The sequence below is a fragment of the Heterocephalus glaber genome, unplaced genomic scaffold (assembly GCF_053883595.1).
Source record: "Heterocephalus glaber isolate CG9 unplaced genomic scaffold, H.glaber_assembly_v1.0 deba00001497, whole genome shotgun sequence".
Lineage (NCBI taxonomy): Eukaryota > Metazoa > Chordata > Mammalia > Rodentia > Bathyergidae > Heterocephalus > Heterocephalus glaber.
The window spans coordinates 9,746,638-9,763,343 of NW_028258320.1; the positions used below are offsets into that span (position 1 = coordinate 9,746,638).

At 57.2% G+C, this 16,706-nt stretch overlaps 1 protein-coding gene across 7 annotated transcripts in view; it reads right to left on the reverse strand.

Annotated features, from left to right (window-relative positions):
• Positions 1–16,706, reverse strand: part of Zmiz1 (zinc finger MIZ-type containing 1) — a 191,988-nt gene that overhangs the window by 71,384 nt on the left and 103,898 nt on the right. For all 7 annotated transcript variants that reach the window (XM_004846386.4, XM_004846387.4, XM_004846383.4 and 4 more), the window contains 2 exons: positions 14,288–14,401; positions 9,100–9,205 (listed from right to left, as the gene is read on the reverse strand). In XM_004846386.4, coding sequence (XP_004846443.1) covers positions 9,100–9,205; positions 14,288–14,401 — 220 coding nt within the window. The remainder of the gene's footprint in view (positions 1–9,099; positions 9,206–14,287; positions 14,402–16,706) is intronic.

A 16,706-nucleotide genomic window follows, 5' to 3' on the forward strand; every position in this document is an offset into this window, starting at 1 on the left:
AGCAAGACTGATAATAACTACACCATCATTAATGCCTGTCTGGGTAACCCAGAAGGTAATACAAGGCTGTGGTTTGCAATGCTTACTAAGAAAGTTCCATAACCAACTCGCCCACTTCCTGCCAAGCCCTGCTCCGTTTCACTCTCGAACCTTGGAATCCTCTGAAATCCCTCCTCTGGGGGCGAGAATGCTAAGCTCCATCTTAAAACCAAAGCTCTGGCTTCCTTAATCCTCTTACCTGGCTCTTTCCTCTGCAGAATTAATTGCTGCTGATGGCTCTGTGAAGACTCTGCGTCCTCGGGGTGCCCTGGGGCAGTGGAAGGGGTACTGTTCTACCAGGACCTCTGTCCTGCATGTTCCTTTGGGTTGGGCAGCTAGGGGCAGATCTAGAAAGTCTCAGGAAGGCTGTCCTCTGGCTGCAGGGTGGCAATACCGTGGCCCTGGATCTCCAAAGGGGCTGCTCCACCCACAGGAAAGCAGGGATGGGCTGGCCAGAGATCTGGTCCCAGGTCTGCTGCTGCTGAGATCACCTGCCCACTCCCGGAGCTTCAAAGTGGCAAGGGGCCTGCCTTGGTCATTCACAGAGCTGGGCATTGTCCTGAGAGGAATACTGTCTCTTCTCCCCCGGTAGAAAGGAAATATTAATTTATTTCAAAGGAACAAGGGCTGCATGTACCCTGTGTTTATATGTGTTTGCAGGCCCTGAGCTCAGAGTTCTGGGACCAGGAGTGAATCACCCTTGCCCTTCAAACTCCTGGGTCCTCAACCAGGCATGGTCACACATATACCTGTAATCTCAGCACACAGGAGGTGGAGGCAGGAGGATCACTGTGAGTTCAAGGCCAGCCTGTATTATATATCGAGAACCTGTGCCCAAAAGCCAAACCTATTTTTAAATTTGAGAAGCTTTCTGACACCCATGACTACAGCATCTTCCTGTGGCCTTGAAATGGTCCAGATGTCACAGATGGAGGGAGAGAGTCATGCTGGGTGGGGCACAGCCTCCTCCTGTAGCCCCCTTTGGGACTGTCCTCTTTGCCTGGAGCATCCTGGAGGGTGCAGCAGGCAATGTGGCCCACAGGATAGCTAGCTAGGGAGTCCTGGGTCCTAGTGAGATGATCAATACCCCATCAGCTGGCTTCCCACCTTGGAGACGCTGCGACTTCCAGCCAAGAGTCCCCCTTGGTGTTCACTTGAACTCTTTTCTAAGCCCACCACCTCCCTTTGCAGTTGGCAGAGAGGGGGCCCAGGCTCCAGCCCCTGAGTGGGGGCACCTGTCGCTCCACTTGGACCCGGGAATGGCTGCACCTGTCTTTATTGTGACCATTTCTGAATGTGGCAAGGGAGACCGGGCCACCAGTTATGGTAGTGATACACAATTTCTTTTTACAATGCCCACGTGGAAGTCAAAGTAAGTGAGTGAAACTCTTAGTAACGCAATCACAACGTGAGTGTATTGGAATCCGGCTAAGATGTCAAGGGTGAATTTGGGTGATTGAACCCCAGACACTGTAGCAGTCTTGCCCACAGCCTGTCTGTCTGCTGTGACCCTTTCTGGTGCTTTCTGCCCTCACATGGAGCTACTGGATGCTGGAAGATTTGTCCACCACTGTGCCGGGTCGAGGGTAAACACCTCCTTCCCCATCTCCAAGGTGGGGAGTAGACATGGTTCTGGCAAGATGAGCCCAGGTGCCCCCAGCAGCGAACGTGGTTAACAACCATGCTTTTCAGTGACTTCCTTCTCACCTGTGGGGTTTTCTAGGACCCTCCTAAAGTAGTGAGGTGCCTGGGATATTCCTTGCAGGATCTCCACCTCAGACATGCAGCCTGGCCTCTCCACCTTGTGCCTTACTAACCCTCAGCCTCTACTTTGCAGACACCCCGACCAAGCAGGAGGCCTGGGGTGTGGACTCCCAGCTGGGCTCTGAGGGTCCAGGAAAGAGGAACAGGCTCATTTCGAGTGGGTTTTGCGCCTGTGACCATCTGGCCCCCAGACCCCTTCTCCCCTATGGACTGGCAGCCTTGCACACCCACCGCCGCCTCTCCTTTTGGACAGGCCTAGAAAGGAGATGCCTTGCAGTCGGGCCTTGGAGGCCCTGTGTCCTGCTCACCAGGCTCTGTGGGACACAGCGGGGCAGAGCGGGCGGGGGTGGGGGTGGTGTGATGAGCTAATCCAGCAGATGAGAGGGAGACAGGAAGAGTGGCCTCCTGACAAGCAAAGGCCTGTCCCTGGGCTCTCTCAGGGAGCCAGAGAAACTGCTGAGCCAGCCAGGAGACAGCCTCTCCTCTCACTCACCCCGCCAACCCCTACCAGGCACGGACGAAACCCACGGTGAGCACTGCGGCTCCTGCGTAAAAACAATTTGTGTTCCCTGCAGAAAGCGTGGAAATAAAGAACGGTGTCACTTCCTACCCGGAAGATAGATGCATTACTTGTAAGCTGACATTTCGGGATAGTCCCTCTGTTGTCTGTGCTTAGGTACATTCATGTTTTGTTTCTTGCACCTGGCTGAGGTCACATGAGCATTCTGGCATTTTGTTTGAAAAAGTTAGCAGTACTTGTCCTGAGCATTTCCCCACAGGCCTTTTTTAAAAAGACTAAGCGGCCGACCCGTAAAGGCTCAGCCCCTTTTCCTGGGCCTGTGGGCTGTTTCTACAGCTGCCCTCACTCCTGGTGGCACTGCCCCCCACCCCCACGGTGCACTCCCACCACTCCAGGGACCATGTGAGTGACCTGCCTCTCCCTAGGTCCTTGGCTTGGGAACATTGTGTCCACAAAGCCCCTCCCACTGTCCCTCTTCTCCAAGAGGGAGTGGAGCCAGGCCACCAGATCCCAGGCCTCATCCCTCGGGGAGCTGGAAACCAGGGCCACTGCCCCAGGACAACCTGCCCCACTGAGTCATCCAAGGTCACTCAGAAGAGGGGGTAGCTCTCAGAGCTTTAGATCTGCCATCTCAGAAGCAAGCCCTGGTCCAGGAGCCATGTGAGCCACCACCTCTGTCTCCCTCTCTGAGCCTGTTTCTCCTCTGTAAATGGGCTGGCTGACAAGAGCCCCCAGCATCAGGAGGCAAGCGCACAAACAGGTTTCGTCCACCACATAGCGCTGGCTGCCAGTCAGCTCCCAGGGGCCTGGTGATGAAATCCAGAGCCCTTTTCAGGGGGGCCCAGCAGCAGGAAGGAAGCCCTGTCCCTCCTCCACATCCCAGCCCTGCTGAACTCAGAGGTGGGGGTGGGCCGGTGTCCTGGAGGAAGTCTGCCCTGGCCTTGGAAAGGTGCCCCAGCCTGCCTGAGGCGGCTTGCTGCTCAAGGGCAAGGCCTCGCCTGCCGGTTGTCTCTGGGGGCTTGGAAGAGGGGAACAAATCCCCCTGTAGTTCGCACCCACCAATCCTGCCTGCTTGCTGGGCAGCTGAGAGCTGTTTTTCACGCAGAGCTGCGCACAGCTTTGTCTTAGAGAGACAGCTCTGGCAGGGTGTCCCTGAATGAGGCCATTTGTCCTCCCTGGTGACAGGAAGGCGGCTGCATGCTCTGGGGCGGACAGAGGCAAAGAAGGTTTGGAGAGCAGCTATGGGAGAGCAGGGAGGTAGAAATTCAAGCCTGGCCACCAACAGAGACCAAGGGTGTCCCCGCCACCACAGGGGTCTGGGAATCCCCCATTCAGCCAGTAGGGGCAAGAAGGTTTGTTTTCAAAGACCCAGGAGAGAGAGGTTGACGTCCTGCCCTCCCCTGGCTTAAGGAGTCCAGGGTAGGGAAGGTGGAGATGACCTGGCTGGCTGATGTCCCTGTCCCCAGCTTAGGGCTCTGACAGAGGCCCCTGGGATTGGTCAGGGCTGCAGAACAAACCCCTGGGACTGAGGGGACTTCCTCCCCCAATCCCCTTCCTCTGGGGACCACAGGCTACAGAAAAGAGAGAGAAGGCAGGGACTTCACCTCCCAGGTTGGCGGGGCCCAGGGAATGTCTCAGTCCCCTCCTGTGATCTGCTGATACTCCACCCAGGCACATCAGGGAACCCACATCCACAGAGTGGACATTTGGGGACAGCTGGACAGAAGCTTTCTTGGGCTTCCACTCTGACCACACGCTTAGAACAGAGGGCAGACGGCGCATGTCCACGGGACCAGGCTGGCTCCCAAGGCACAGGGTGGATGATGTCAGGGAGGGTCGGGACTGGGCACGATCCTCGTCCCAGGAGGGAAATGACCGGACTGGACAGTCAGTAGTGGGGAATGCGAGCTCAAGGCTGCCACCCGAGGTCAGTGCCTTCTCCCAGACAGCAAATGCGGGCAACTCTGACATTGTTTCAAGCCACCTTGCAGTCTGACCAGAGACATCTGCACCCCACATTCTGCCCATGGTAGTCGCACAGTGAGTTCTTACTGACATGCACCTCTGCCTGTCCCTGAGGAGGTGGCCACTTCCGGGGGTGTGTGTCTCAGGGGCTGCCTCTTTCTCTCAGGACCAATCTCCTGAGCTCTATAGTCCCTTCCTCAAATCTGGCTGCCACCTCTCCGGACTGCCCTGGGAAGCCCTGTGCCTTGAATGCCTGTCCACATTTCCACCTTGCCAATAGTAGTGGGCCATGTCATGCAGCTGTCACTGCCTCAGAGACAGGTAGGGCACTAAGAAAGGCAGCAGGCACTCCAGGTCCTATCTGACCTGGGGTGGGTGCTCCCTGTCTGTCTCCCCGGCTCCCTGACCTCTGGATGCTGGCATCCCCTATTCTATTTCAACATGCACTGGCTGCTGGGAGGGGCCAGGTGAGTGGGTGTAGATATTCAAGTGTGGGACATGGCTGAGGTACACAGAGACTCCTGGGGACATCGGACATGGCCACTGCCTGGTGCTTGGCACCCACCTGGGCAGCAGGCGTGGACAGCTGGGTGCTGAGGAGCTGACATTTCGGCACAGCCTGTCAAGTCACTGAGGATGGCACGTGTGAGCAGGGTGGGGACGCTATGCAGAAGTGGGGAGGCATCAAGGTGCTAGGGGCTGGGCAGGTGACCTCCGAGACGAGGGGGTGGGGAGCAGCCGGCCCCCAGCAGCCTTCGCGGAGGATGCTGACTGCATGCGCGCGCGTGCTTGTGTTCCCGTGTGCGCGCAGAGGCTAAAGGCTGCACCAGAACAAAGAGCTGGGGGCTGGGCACCAAGGGCCCCACGTGGAACCGATTGCTAGCAAGGCTCGGTGCAGCGTCTGGCTGCACTCTGCTCCGGACCACCCGGCTCCCTCGCGTGCACACACTCGCGGCACACGCGGCGCCGCCCCGTGATGCCCAGCCCGGATCTGTAAGCGCACTGCTACCAAAGCTCTCACTGTCGTGGCTCGCAGCCAGCTCGCCTGACAAAGCACCTCTCCGCCCCCATGATCTCATCCGCGCTCCTGGCCCCAGCCCACAGCGACAGACAAGGAGGGGGAGGGGAGGGAGAGGAGAGGGACACCCACGTGCACACAGGCGCACCGCACGGCATGCAGGATCACAGCGGCCTGGCCTCGCACGCACACACACACACGGCCCGAGCACAGCCACACACACGCCCCAGGCCCACACCCCAAAGCTTCACATCCCAAAGCCCACATCCCACACACAGCCAACATGCCACACCGCCAGTCACACATACCCAAGCCAAGCCATGAACCCAGACAGTTGTGCAGGCATAGGCACGTAAATAACTGAGACCCCCCCCAGCCACGCACCCTAGCTCCATGCACATACAGACACGCCCACACACACACACACCACAGCCAGATAATCCAGGAATACACACACAGATGGCCACACACAGTGCCACACACACATACTGCTCACGCTGCATGGCCACATCCTCCAAACACCAGCAGGCACAAACTACATACACACAGCCATGCAAGTGTGTGCAGCCATACACACCACACACGGGGAGAAGCCCAGAAAGAGACAGAGGAGCAGGAAGCTGCACATGGACAAGGGCCACAAGGGAGGGACAGAGAGATGCCAGAGACCCACGGGGACAAAGGACAGGGAAGACTGCACAGGTGCATCCGACAGAGCAGGTACTCGGACAGACCGACCGACAGACAGACAGGGAGACAGGAGGGAGGACAGGGAGCCTGGGCCACAAGCTCTCTGAGGATGGAGAGCTCTAGGAGGGTGAGGGCTTCCAGGGCAGGGAGGCTGGAAGTGATGGCCCCTGGCCTTCCAAGCAGGGGACAGCCGTGCTTTCTAAGGGGGTGGCCTGGGGTGTATTGTGTGACAGACGTAAGGGTCTGTGCATAGGAAGGGGCTGTGGGGGCTCGGAAGAGGAGTACACAGCTGGGGGTCCAGATGAAGGATACACCAAACCCGGGATTCATCGGGCAATTGACACTGGAAAGGCCACAGAGGCCCTGCTGGAGAGACTTTCATGGAGCTGGGTGCTCCCAGACCCTGGGCCAGGACAGAAGCCCCCAGATCTAGGACCCGGGCAGCCCTGGAGTAACTGTGACACAGCAGGCAGAGCCAGCTCTCTCTCTGCCTGGGTCAGGAGACTGGAGTTCAAGTCCAGCCCTGGCATGTATGAGCTGTGTGACCTCAGGCAAATCCCTGGATCACTCTGAGCTCCAGGTCTTCATCCATAGAAGTGTAAAAAATATCTGGCGCCTCAGTATCCAAGCTGCTGCACAACTCAGGCCATCCAGCATGCGCTGGCAGGGAAGGGACTCCTGTGGAAGGGGTTGCTCGGGGCCTGAGCCCCTCCTCCACAGGGGAGTAGATGGCGCTTCCTCTTTGCCTTCTACCTCTCTGCCTATGCACTCCCTGCCTTGGCTTCGCTCACATGGAGCCCAGGGGCTCTACCACTGAGCTGCCCCCAGGCCAGTTTTGCCTCTCTGACATCCCTCTCCTCCCCACTCCATTTTGCTTTCCTGGTCTGGCCAGTGTCATGCACCCTGACCTTCCTAGGGACCTGCCAGCTGTCCCCCTAAACCCACCCAGGCCCCCATGCAGGCCTCTGTTTGGTAGCAGGAGAGGTCTGCAAACTAAGCTAGGTATGCTTTCATTACCCTCATGACAAAGAACGCAACGCAACCTTCAAGACAGGCCCCGAACGTTCAGTTGTTGCTGACCTCGCCAGCCTCACCTTGGCCATATGTCCCCTCAGGGCTCCAAAACTTAGTTCTGACACAAAGCCATGCTCCTGTCCCAGGACCTTTGCACATACTGTTCCCTTTACCTATGAAGGAAACCCATCCTCCTCTTCACCTACTCAATTCTTTCTCGACCTTTGGACACCCAACCCAGGGTGGTCTGTGTCCCTACGGCGCCCTATGGCATCCCTGACTTTTCCTTCATGGACTAAGTACAGCTTCAGCTTACACATGTGTCCCCCTTGCATTTACACCTGCAATCATTTGATTAACAGTTTTCTTTTAGACCAGGGGCCACGATGCTAACACTTGTTTCCGTAAGTAAAGCTGAATCGGGACTAGCCATGCTCATTCCCTTACGCATGGTCTACGGTTGCTTTGGTAGAGCCCACAAGCCCTAAAACAGACTCCATCTGGTCCTTTATGCGAAAAGTGTGCAGAGCCCTCCCGGGGCCCTGGGTTTCTGCAGCCAGGACTCTGCCTGTTTGGTTTCCCTGGGCTGCGACCTGGTCGGTACCTGCACAGAAGAGGTACACATGAGAGATGTGTGTCTTTGATAAGTTGGGATTTTCCTTGTCTCAATCATACGGACCTGAGTTAGTATTACAACAGCAGATCCCATCAGGAGTGGATATGGCCCTTGTGAGATTTCAAAGCCAGTTCTGGCAAGCAGTTCAATGTGACAGCGATGTCCCAGCATAGGCAAGAGTGCAAGGATTTCAGCTTTTGGCTCACAAGGCCCTCACACACCTTTCCATAAGCACAGCACAATGCACATGTGTGGGCTGGAAGCCCTCATGGCAGGGGGTGCAGGCCGCATTCAGAGTTGACTTATGGACGAGCACTGTGAGATGTCCCGTAAGCGGTTTCCAGAAGACCAGTCCAGACAAACTCCAGAGAACTGGCCAACTCACTGGCAATGTCTTTTTTTTTTTTTTTTTTTGGTACTGGGGATCGAACTCAGGACCTTGTGCTTGTGAGGCAGGTGGCAGAACCACTGAGCTAAATCCCCAGCCCAACAATGTCTATTTTATCATTAGGGAGATTACTACTTTTGCACTTTTTTCTTTTTCAATTATTTGTTTTTAATCAATAAAACATATTAACGAAACTCAAGACACTGTGTAAGCACTTTATGTACTTCTAGAAGTTACAATGACCCCTGCAAGACAGGTCTCATGATTCTTTCTGCCTTCCCGAGGAGATAAACTGAGGCACAGAGACCACACACCGAGCAGAGGTCAGGCTAGACACTCACAGGTCTGCCTGCTTTCAAGCTTGTGGGGCTGGTGGCCAATGTCAGACTGTATCTTTAATGTGCTTAAAGCTTGCAAGGCAGAAAGAATGCTGCCTGGCTCTGTGGGTGGCCCCTACATCCCTCCCATGTGCTGACAGAATCGCAGTGGAGAATAAGCCGTATTATTAGGAACCCTGAATGTACCACCACACTTTTGTTTTAATTTTGTGTATGTATATGGTTTTTGTTGTTGTTTTGAGACAGGGTATGGCTACATAGCCCAGGCTGGTCTCAAACTCATAGCCATCCTCCTGCTTCTGCCTCCTGAGTGCCGGGATTGTAGGTGTTTGCTACCATGCTTGGCTCTTGTGTTTTGTTTTAAATAAATTTTTTAAATGAATGAATGAACACATGGAATGGGCTATAAGGGTCAAACTGACCCTGACAGCTCTGCAACTTTCCAGCCTTGTGACCCTAGGATATCTCTTGTGCTTCTTTGGGGCTCAGTTTCCTCATCTGGCCAGGGGGGACAATCCCAGAGTGATGCCCAGGGCTCACTGTGTCACTGAACAGAGGACTCACCCTTTGCATTAGCACAGGGCCCCTTGCTGGCCCTGCAGTGGCCCTGAGGGCTGGGCGACTCCTCCAAAGAGGCTCTTGCACACATAGACCAATGGAGACACGAGCGTGGCCGAGGCTCCAGTTCAGACTCGAATTCCACTCCCCACCTTCCGGTGGTGCCCGTGGAGCCCGGCAGACACTTACCAGCAGACTTGGGAGTGAACTTGTCTCGGTTCGCAGCACACACAGCCAGCAGTCTGTAGCCGAGGTCCAGGTCAAAGCCTTGCTGGGCTGCCACCCGACTGACCACCTGCCACAGGGGAAAGCCACAGTGAGTCGCTATGTGCAAGAACCCTCAGTGCCCAGAGGCCAGCGAGCCTGGGTCACAGGTGAAGTAAGTGAGCGGGGCAGGCGACGGCAGGTCATCTTTAGGACAGGCCAAGCCAGTGAGCCATGCACCTCCCAAGTCCTGGGCTCCAGGAATTCTTCTTGCCCTCCTCCCCCTCCTGAGTTCCCACAGGTATTGTGGGTGCTTGCTACCCCTGGCTACTTGTAACTCCTCAGCACCTTGTGGGGGACTTTTAGAAATAAAGGCTCTGGCCGGGCGTGGTTGCACACTCTTGTACTCTCAGGACTTAGGAGTCTGAGGCAGGAGCATCAGTGCAAGTTCAAGGCCAGCCTGGGCTACTTGGCAAATTCAAGGCCAGACTGAACTGCAGGCTCCGGCCCCTCCCCACTGTCCCGGTCATCTGTACCCCATGGGTCACACAGGAACTTTGGGACAGAGCCTCCCAAGGATTGCTAAGGAGTCCCTGGTGGGGTTTGGCTCCTGATGCTGCTCTGTGCTTGACTCCATGCCTTAGAAATGCGGGACTCTGGTGCTCAGCCTGTGTCTGTCCCCAGCCGGGGTCTGGGAGTGGCACACACAGTACTCCTGTGTCCTTGTCCCCAGCAGTCTCTCCAGGGAGGGCTGGCAGGCCCTGAGGGGGTTGTGGTGTGGAGCTGAAGTGCCCTGGGAGCCCACGTGGCTCTGGAGGCCCCTGAATGTCTGGCTTCACTCTGTCCTTGCCCGTTCCCAGGTGTCCCATGACTGCCAGGTCTGCTCCCTCTCCAACCCCCTTCCTCATTAACAGCAGCCAAATTAGGTTTCCTTATTAAGAAGAAAGGACCTTGGAAAGCAGAGGCACTGTGCAAAGCAGTTGGGCCAGCCATGGCTGAATGGGAAAGGAGCCCTTTACATGTGGCGGCTGATGCTTCTGAGACGCAGAGGATGCTGTCAGCAGGACCCAGGGCCACCTGCTGCAGAGGTGCTTGCGGGGGCCTCGAGGGGCTCCAGCGGCTGCAAGCTTTGGCCTGGGCCTGGGGCCCTTCAGAATGGCTCTCCACTCTGCTTCTGGTTTCAGGGGTCTATGATCGGGGTGCTAAGGCTTGGGAAGACCCAGCCTGCAGGGCCCCTTGGAGCAGAGCCCTGGGCCCTTCTCCTAGGGATGCCCTGTGCAGGGCGATGACTCTCTCCGCCAGGCTGGGTGGAGAGGGCCGCTGTCACATTACCCTGTTTGCTCAGCTTCCCTGCTGCAACCAGAAGCCCTGACCTAGCATGCTTCCCTGTCTCTTTCCCACAGGCTCCCTCTGTCCCTCTGTGTGCTACCCCATGTCTCTGGGCCACCACGAGTGGAGGTGTCTGTGCCATCTGCCTCCCAAGAAAGACCAAGGTTCCTAACTTGCTGGCCTGTGTGGTATTTCAAGTCTGCAGGCAGCTACCATCTGCAGTTGGGGAGGATGGGGGCCAGGGCTGCTTTCAGCTCAGACACTGCCTCTGGAGCCCAAAGGCGGCCTCGGGATGGACAAGGGGGACAGAGCCACACGGCAGTGTTGGGACAGGTGCAGCACGTACAGGAAGTCTGGCTGCAGTCTCTGCTCTCTCCGGAACAGGACCTCCTGACCGGCCCACAGAGGGTTAAGGCCACAGCGCCCAACCTCCGGGAGGACCTGGGGGCCTGGGTCAGGGCAGGAAGGCAAAGGTCCTGTGTTTGGCCAATTCTGGCTCATCCTGTTGCTCTGGTTTTAAAAATAATCCCGGCTGGGTTGAGCAAGAGGGGCCTGGTGCTGTGCGCAGGCTGCATGGGGTGACAGCCAGGACACTACACACATCTGCTTGTGGCCAGGTCCCTTGGGCCCTGGCATTCAGAGAGAACAGGAGTCCACTCAAAGTAACACAGCACCGGGGTGGTCCCAGAGTGTTTCATCCGCTACCATTTCCTGTCTCCGGTCCGAGGACCCCAGGAAAGCCCTTCGAGGTGGGCTGTGACCAGCAGCTGGGGTCAGAGAGGCTGCTCTCACTATGGTGGCAGGAGAGGGTGCCCACGGCATGAAGACCCCTCCCTGAGCACCCAGACTTGGCAGGAGTGTGGGCACCGACAGGTCAGGGGTCCAGCCCTTGTGCGCCAGGGGGAAACTGCAGTCAAGGCACAAGAGAGCGCACTTGCTCGGGGTCCTGTGGCAGGCAAGTCACATTCATCCCCCGCAGGGAGTATCCCCCAGAAAAGTGGTGAACCTCTGGCCAGGGATCCGGCTGGGGCAGGGAGCTGCAGAAAAGGCTTCTGCTCTCAGCAGGGGCAGGGAGGGAAATCAAGGCACACTAGGTCTATGCTCCCATCTTGCTCCACCCCATGCTGTGCAACCCCTGGGAAGTTACTTAACCTCTCTGAGCCTCAGATTTCTCTTCTCTTCTCTTTTTCTTCTCTAAAGAGGCCAGGTTGCCACCCATCTCTGCAGAGGTGTAATAGTGGGCTGACTGTTCTTGGGCCCCAGTTCTGTCTACACTGCTACCTAGGCCCCTCAGGGCACAGCCTGTGTTTCCCACCTTGCTACCTCTCCCAGCTGGCGGGTGCAGTTAGGGTGCATGTGGGGACAGGTACTTGTGACTGCTGTGAAGTCAGGCATGAGGCTGGGGTCTGCTGCTGCCACTTGCCGGCTATTCTACCTCACTTCACCTTTCTGGGCCTCAGTTTGCTCTTCTGTGAAATGGGCACAGAATGTCTTCCTCCCCAGTGTGACTGGCCAGGACCCCGCACGTCTGCTGGGCTCTGGGCCTCCTTCCTGTTCTCTAGGTGAGGCCAGGAACAGGTCTCGATGGGCAGGACACCCGGAGCAGTGGCTCAGCCCTGCTGCTGGAGGAGGGAGGGTGGCTGGCCGGACTGCAGTGCCTCTCACTTGAATGTGCCTCAGCTGCTTTGGCGTCCGTGGCTAAAACGTGTCCATTTGCTGCCCACAGCTAAGTGCTTTTGAATTTCTACCCTCAGCGTAAGCCAGGACCAGTGGAACTGGAGTGCACTCCAGAGGTCACCCAGGGACCTCGGCAATGTGGGCACCAGCGGGGAGGGAGCTGGTTCGGGGCAGGGTAACCTTGCTAGGGGGCAGGGAGGTGACGCATTCCCTGTCCGCCACCCTCCCTGGGTGCAGCAGGTGAGTGGACCATGTGGTGCATCTTTGTCTGAGGTGTCCTCCGGGCAGCCCTCATCACCCTCCACCCCCCCTCCAAGGGTGAGCCCCCCCACAGCTTCGGTGCCCAAACAGATCCCATCACCTCACCCGCTGCTTACCGCCCTGCGGCTCACACCCAGGCTCTCATGGCTGGACCCAAAGGCAAGTGAACTCCTTTCTGCTTCCTTCTTCCTCTTCCTGCAGGCCCCTCCCCTGTTTCTTAACCAGCTCTGTCCTCAGGGCCTTTGCACATGCAGTTCCTTCTGCCTGAAGCACCCTCCTCTACTCCTCCCAAGGAGGTCAGCTCAGGACTATGTTCCTGATCTAGTGTGGCCTATTTACTTCTCCCCACTGCAAGGGAAGCTCCTGAGGGCTGGAATGTTTGTAGAATGAATGGATGAGCCATGGGGTAAGGCAGGGCCTGTTACTGTTCATCCAGGCTGGCCAGGGTGCCTTTCCTGTTGAGTCCCGTGTTCTAAGCAGCAGCAGGCTCAAGGCGGTGTGCTGGGGGACAGTGGTGGCCTGACTGGCCACATGTGCTCGGTCCCTGCCTCCTCCTCCCCTGCAGTGGCTGGCAGGGGGCTGGGAGCAAGGAACCTTGGATAACATCTGGCCCTGTCCACGGGGCTTAGGCTGAACCCGGATCCCCACAAAGAGGAGTAGGGCAGTTGGGGAGGGGAGGGGCTCCCGAGGGCTGGAGGATGGGGAAGACTGAACCATGCAGGCGGCCACCTGATTTGGCCCGGTGACCCAGAGGGCAGCAGATGGTGTGGGCTTCTGTACACGGGGACATCCTGACAGAGACTGGGCCGAAGCCCTGTCTGGCATCCCAGTGGCCAAGAGCATCCCCCTTGGAGGCGGATAGCCTCAGCTGAAACCCAGGCCACTTGCAAGGCTGCGGCCCAGGGTCAGGTAGAGCCTCAGCTCAGCGCTCTCTATAAAGTGGGGAAGGGCACAGGTCGACCTTACACTGGGCCCAATGAGGTGCCATATCCAGGGCCAGCTTAGTCTCGCCTGGGACAGGGGTGCTTTGTCCCGATGGCCCGAGGAGCTGTCACCATGGCTTCTCTCCCAAGCTGGGCCTCTGTCTGCCTCCTGTCGGGAGCTTTTCAGGAAATACGGTGCCCTTGGACACTGCTCCTGCCTGGCCAGGCCTCCTTCCAGGCTCTTCTTCTCTGAGCCCTAGGATGGGCAGACTTCCAGCAAGAGGCTCCCGAAAGGCTGCCCTCGCTGGCCACCATGGTGCCCTCTCGCTCAGGAATGCAGGCCATACGGCAGGGGACACGCACAAGCTGTGAGCAACTTCCACAGGGTTCTCTAAAGCCTGGCAAGTGGTGCCATGGGCTCCAGCCTCTGCCCAGCGTGTATCCAGAGTCTCACCCACTGCTCTGTGCTCCTGGATGGCAGCCCTTTGCACACACTGTCCAAAGCAGCTTGGTGCAATCAGCATGTGTATATGGGGCTCAGGCAGATGAGGGGCGCCCCTCTCCCCACCCCCTTCATTTTGTATGTGATTTTCTCGGTCATCTCTTTCCACATCAGCTGCTCCGCCTACAAGGACATCAGGCTTGAGCAGGTCTTTCTCACAGCTGGCTTCCTGGGACTCATTTGGCAGAGGGGATCGCATGTGATAAATGAGGATTGGTCAATGTTTATTTGGCTAGATGGGTGGATGTAACAGGGCTCAATAAATGCTTCCATGAGTGGATGGATGACAATAAAGAGGGCTCAATAAATGTTTAGTAAGTGGATGAATGAATGACTTGATAAAGAATGACCAGAAACCCTTCACGGCTCTTGCTGCTTTGCTCAGGATGGAACCCTGGGCCCCAAAGTGGGTGCTGTGTCTGTCTCACCCAGTGTGGGGGACTCTCATTACTCACGGGGCATGGCTGGGGTTGTCACTCACCGTGAGGCAGCCCATCAGGCTCTGCTCGAAGGGCCGCTGGAATGCGCGCGGGTCCCCACACCAGTCCAGCAGCTCCGTGGCGGCATTGTGGAAGTTGGCGGGATTCTGTAAATGCTGTGGGAGGGAGAAGAGGCAGCTTGAGGTTCCCAGCGGGGCCTGCAAGGGGCAGCACTCAGCAGTCTGGGGTGGGAGACTCACAGAGGGCAACTGGGATCTGTTGGCTTCTCAGTTCCCTCCCTTCCCCGCAGCAGGGGAGGTCAGCAGCCCTATTGCAAAGCAAAGGGCAGTGGTAGAAGACACCCCACTGTTCTCGGGACCAGAAGTGGCCCTGCAGAGAAACACCCAGCCTGAGCCTGGCCTCTCAGGGCTCTGGCTTCAGAGCAAGCTCAGGGTGGAGACTGGGAGAGGCCATGCCCTGCTGGGAAGGGGATCAGGGACATGGAGCTCTGGGAATCCCATCAGGCTGTGGCTTTGTGCCCCCAGGTTCCTGGGTCCTGTCTGCCTCATATGGAGGGTCACTGGCATTGCAGTGTGGGGTCCCTTCCCAGATGAGGTGTCTGAATTTTAATGCATGGGCCTTCCAGCTTAATTTCAGGCCCAGGGAGGGGAGGTGGCTCTGAGCGCCCTTTCCTTGGGTGACACTTAGCCATATCTTCCCAGGGCCTCTGAGCTGGGTAGTGAGACCAGCAGAGGTAGAAGGCCTTCCCAGGGCCACAGGGCACAGTAGAGCTACCCCTGGGATTTGGGGGTGGGACTTCTGCCCAGGAGTGTGTGTGGCTGACTGTGTCCTCTGGGGGCCCTACAGGGTGTCCACAAGGACAGAATGTGAGACAGTGACCCAACTGCAGAGTGGTGGCAGATTCTGGGTCAACATAGCTGACGAGCCTGGAGCCAAGGCAGGTCCCCAGGGCGGAGGAGGGTGGTAGGAGCCCCTGAGGGGCAGGGCCCGGGGTCCTGTCTGCCACTCCCTCCTACTAGTGCTGAGCTAGTGCTGCCCCTCACCTCTGCCGGCTTCGGTTGCCCCATCTGTTAAATGGAGACAACCAACCACAGCGTGGCAGAGGGAATTTTTGTTTTCTGCACTTTGGGTCCATGACTGCTGCTATAGTGTGGTTTGTGCAAGGCAAGGTTTAAAATCAAGAGAGAAGAAAGTGCTATGCATGAGTCTCCTCCCTCAATGCAGAAAAAGAAGAGAGAGAAATGAAGGCAAGAAGGAGGGTGGGCAAGCAGCAGCAAAGCCCCCCTCACGAGGCTGGTGGGGCATGGCTCAAGCACTATGGGGCACGTGGGTGCTCCCACATGGGTGGCTCTGTCTCCCCACATCCTGGGTTCCCCGGAACACAGCTGCTCCGCCACCTGCAGCCCTGCTGTCTGCAGAGGCGGTGCTTGCTCCCTGCCATCAACTCCAGCAAGACAGAGGGGTTCATGGCTTCTGGCTCCCTGCTAGAATGTGCCCCTCCGGTGGTACCTGGCTCGCTGCTGCCCACTAGCTCCCCTGCTAACCGAGTTGTTCCATTTATTTATGTGATGTCACAGCCAATTAGCAGGGTCAGCAGCCACTGCATGCTGTGCTCTCAGAGCTGTTTGCTCGGTGGCAGCCATAGTAGTACCCTCTTCGCAGGTAGTCTCAGCACCATTGTTGTTTTGGTGCTGGAGGACCCAGCCTTCTGACTGATTGATTGATAGTTTTTTGAGACAGGCTCTCACTCTGTAGTCCAGGATGGCTTCGAACTCATGGTGATCCTCCTGCCTCAGCCTCCCAAGTGCTAGGATTAGAGGTTCACACCACATGCCTGGCCTCCGTGTCTTGCCAGCCTGAGATCCTTGTCCCTGCCCTGCCAGCTTCCTCAGGGAATCTCACAGGTGGAGCAAACGTCTGGCACACCCTGAGCAGGCTGTGGGCAGCGGCTCTGTGGCCTCGCCTGACTCCCTCCCCTCTCTGGGCCCTCATCATTCATTTCACCCGCAAGGTGACTGAAGTGCACAGAGAGACCAAGTGTAGAACACACCAGGGCGCATGTTGGACCAGAGGTAGAGGGCCTGGCTGCGGCTGCTGATGGCTGATGCCCTGGCCCACCAGAAAGCCTGCCCATCTTCGTGAGTCCTCAGGGGACATGGCTACATCCCACGGCTGCTGAGTCTGTGGGTGGGAGCAGGGCACACACAGCCAGGGAAGGGCTGGCTGCCCTAGAAGCAATGGATTCATCACACATAGCTGCCCACAAATCCATCTGTGAATCAAATGGTCCGTCTATCCATGCATCCATCTGTCCATCCATCCATTAAACATTGATCAATCCATCATCCATCCACCTACTCGTCCACCCAATCATTCATCCATTTGCTACTTTATCTCTTTCTCATCCACTCATTCATTCACCTACCGGTCTATCCATTCATCCATGAGTCACGTCACCTA